Source organism: Benincasa hispida, chromosome 1, assembly GCF_009727055.1.
Source record: "Benincasa hispida cultivar B227 chromosome 1, ASM972705v1, whole genome shotgun sequence".
NCBI classification, from domain to species: domain Eukaryota; kingdom Viridiplantae; phylum Streptophyta; class Magnoliopsida; order Cucurbitales; family Cucurbitaceae; genus Benincasa; species Benincasa hispida.
Window position 1 is genome coordinate 89,388,273 of NC_052349.1, and position 2,433 is coordinate 89,390,705.

At 42.3% G+C, this 2,433-nt stretch overlaps 1 protein-coding gene across 1 annotated transcript; it reads right to left on the bottom strand.

Moving 5' to 3' along the window:
- Positions 1-435: 435 nt before the first annotated feature.
- On the bottom strand, positions 436-1,407 carry LOC120079986. Its single transcript, XM_039034500.1, has one exon. The coding sequence runs from the start codon at positions 1,405-1,407 to the stop codon at positions 436-438; it is 972 nt and encodes a 323-aa protein (XP_038890428.1).
- Between the last annotated feature and the right edge of the window lie 1,026 nt (positions 1,408-2,433).

A 2,433-nucleotide genomic window follows, 5' to 3' on the forward strand; every position in this document is an offset into this window, starting at 1 on the left:
CTGTCAAGCATTTGGTCAATGGAAGAAAGAGGGAAATGGTCTTTCTTAGTTGCCGCGTTGAGCTTCCTATAGTCCATACAGATGCGCCAACCCGTGACAGTCCTTGAAGGAATGAGTTCATTATTGCTATTGACTATCATAGTTGTTCCCCCTTTCTTGAGAACGTATTGGACTGGGCTTACCCAACTACTGTCGGATATAGGATAGATCACTCCTGTGTCCAGCCATTTTAAGATTTCTTTCTTGACCACCTCCTTCATTATGGCAGCCTTCTTTGAGACTCAATCGATCCCGACTTCCCTTCTTCTAGTTTGATCTTATGCATGCAATAAGATGGGCTAATGCCACGGATATCCGCTAGCGTCCAACCTATTGCATGCATGTGCTTTTTCAGCATCTGCAAAAGAGAGTGCTCAATAAGATTCGCGAAAATAATTACAGGTAAAGTTTATTTGCTCCAAGGAAGGCATATTTCAGATGACTAGGTAACAGTTTCAACTCGAGTTCAGGTGGTTCCTCTAGTGATGGACGCATCGGTTTCGTTCGCCCTTCACTCAGACTTTGCGGCTCTGATTCTTTCATGTTTTCCTCCAACGTAAGGACCTCGCACACTTGGGTCTCTTCTTCAGGCAACTCTATATTGTTCAGTTGACAATCTTCACTATCCTGGAATTTTAATGCGTTTAACACATTAAACTTCACCTCTTGATTTTCTACGCGCATAGTCAATTCTCGTTTATGCACGTCTATTAAAACTTTTCCAGTAGCTAGAAAGGGGCGTCCAAGAATAATTGGTACCTCCTTGTCCGCTTCATAGTCTAAAATAATAAAATTTGCTGGGAATATGAAGTTGTCAACTTTTACTAGAACATCTTCAATCTTTCCTTCTGGGTACTTGATTGTTCTGTTAGCGAGCTGAAGAGTAACAGAAGTGGGTTGTACTTCGCCAATTCTCAATTTCTTAAAGATTGAGAGTGGCATGAGATTAATGTTTGCTTCCAAATCCCATAACGCATGTCCCACATCCAACTCTTCTATCAAGCACGAAACTGTAAAGCTCCCAGGGTCCTTCTGTTTCTTGGGTAGATTGTTGTTTACTAATGCTTTGCATTCCTGCATTAGCGCAAGTACCTCCGTCTCGCCGACTCTCCTTTTCTTCGTCAAAATGTCCTTAAAAAAATTGACATATTTTGGCATTTGATCCAAGGCCTCTATAAGTGGAATATTGATATGCAGTTGCCTTAGGAGTTCAAGAAAACGCTTAAATTGTTGTTCATCATTCTTCTTCTTCAAGCGTCTAGGGAATGGTGTGTTTAGTAGCACCGCAGGTTTTCCCTCGTTAGACATACTTGGTTCTGAATGGCTTGTGGTCTCAGGCGTTCTTTCTTCTTGATATTCTACTACCATTGAACGTGTGTTGTGTTCTTTTAAAGGACTCGTGTTTCTTGGATTCATTCTTCTTTCTTCAAGAGCTTTTCCACTTCGCAACGTCACCTATTGGGTTTCACTTTTACCCAATTTGGGAAGCTGCTTTCGTTGATGAATGGTTATACAATGGTGGTTCTTATGAGCTAATTGTTCTACACTTTTGACTTGGTGCGTGACATTGCTCCTTTCCATTGTTATTCCTAGGTGTTTCAATGTTGCTATGTAGAACTCCAGGCTGCCTATTCTTTAACTCGCTCGCTATCTGCCCTACCTGTATTTCCAGGTTTCTGATGGACGACGCCTGGCTTTAGAGCAATGCGTCATTCTGGGCGATGTACTCCTTTAATAGGTTCTCAAGCTGAGATCCTGAGCTCGACGCCTGTCCTCCTCTATTAAAGGACTATTGATGTGGCTAATGCGTTGGTTGAAATGCAGGTGGCGGTCCTTGTCTTTGCTATTTATTCGCCTTGGGTGGTGCTCCTGTTGATTTCCTTCTGTCCAAGAAAATTTTGGATGGTTCCTCCATCCAGGATTATATGTATTGGAAAATGGGTTGTTTTTCATGAAGCATACTGACTGCGGGTTTTGTGGGCACTCAACATAAGAATGAGGATCTCCACAGCCCATACAGCTAACCATGGGCTGCCCGAATGCTTCTACCTGATTCACCTTCTATTGATTTGATGCATTCCCTAGCGATATGTTCTGCAAAAGGCTGGTCATTATAGCCACTTGTGCAAAAAGTATGGCTATTGCGTTGGAACCGATAGAATTAACATTCTGAGATCTCTTCTTCCTGTCAGCTTTTGCGTCATACGAATCATCCACCTATTCCATGTTGTCCTTAGCAATGTGGTCTAATATCTCTTTAGCTTCGGTGTAGGATTTATCCATAATTCCACCAGCTGTAGATTTCACTAGGCTCTAGTGAGCTTACCCATTGTTTTGCGTCATCATGCAAAAAATAGGGGAACAAAGATAGCCTGATCACCTCTAGGGTGATTC

Bases quoted from the DNA above. Each gene is read 5' to 3' on its own strand.
- LOC120079986 (XM_039034500.1), bottom strand. From the start codon at position 1,407: ATGGTAGTAGAATATCAAGAAGAAAGAACGCCTGAGACCACAAGCCAT.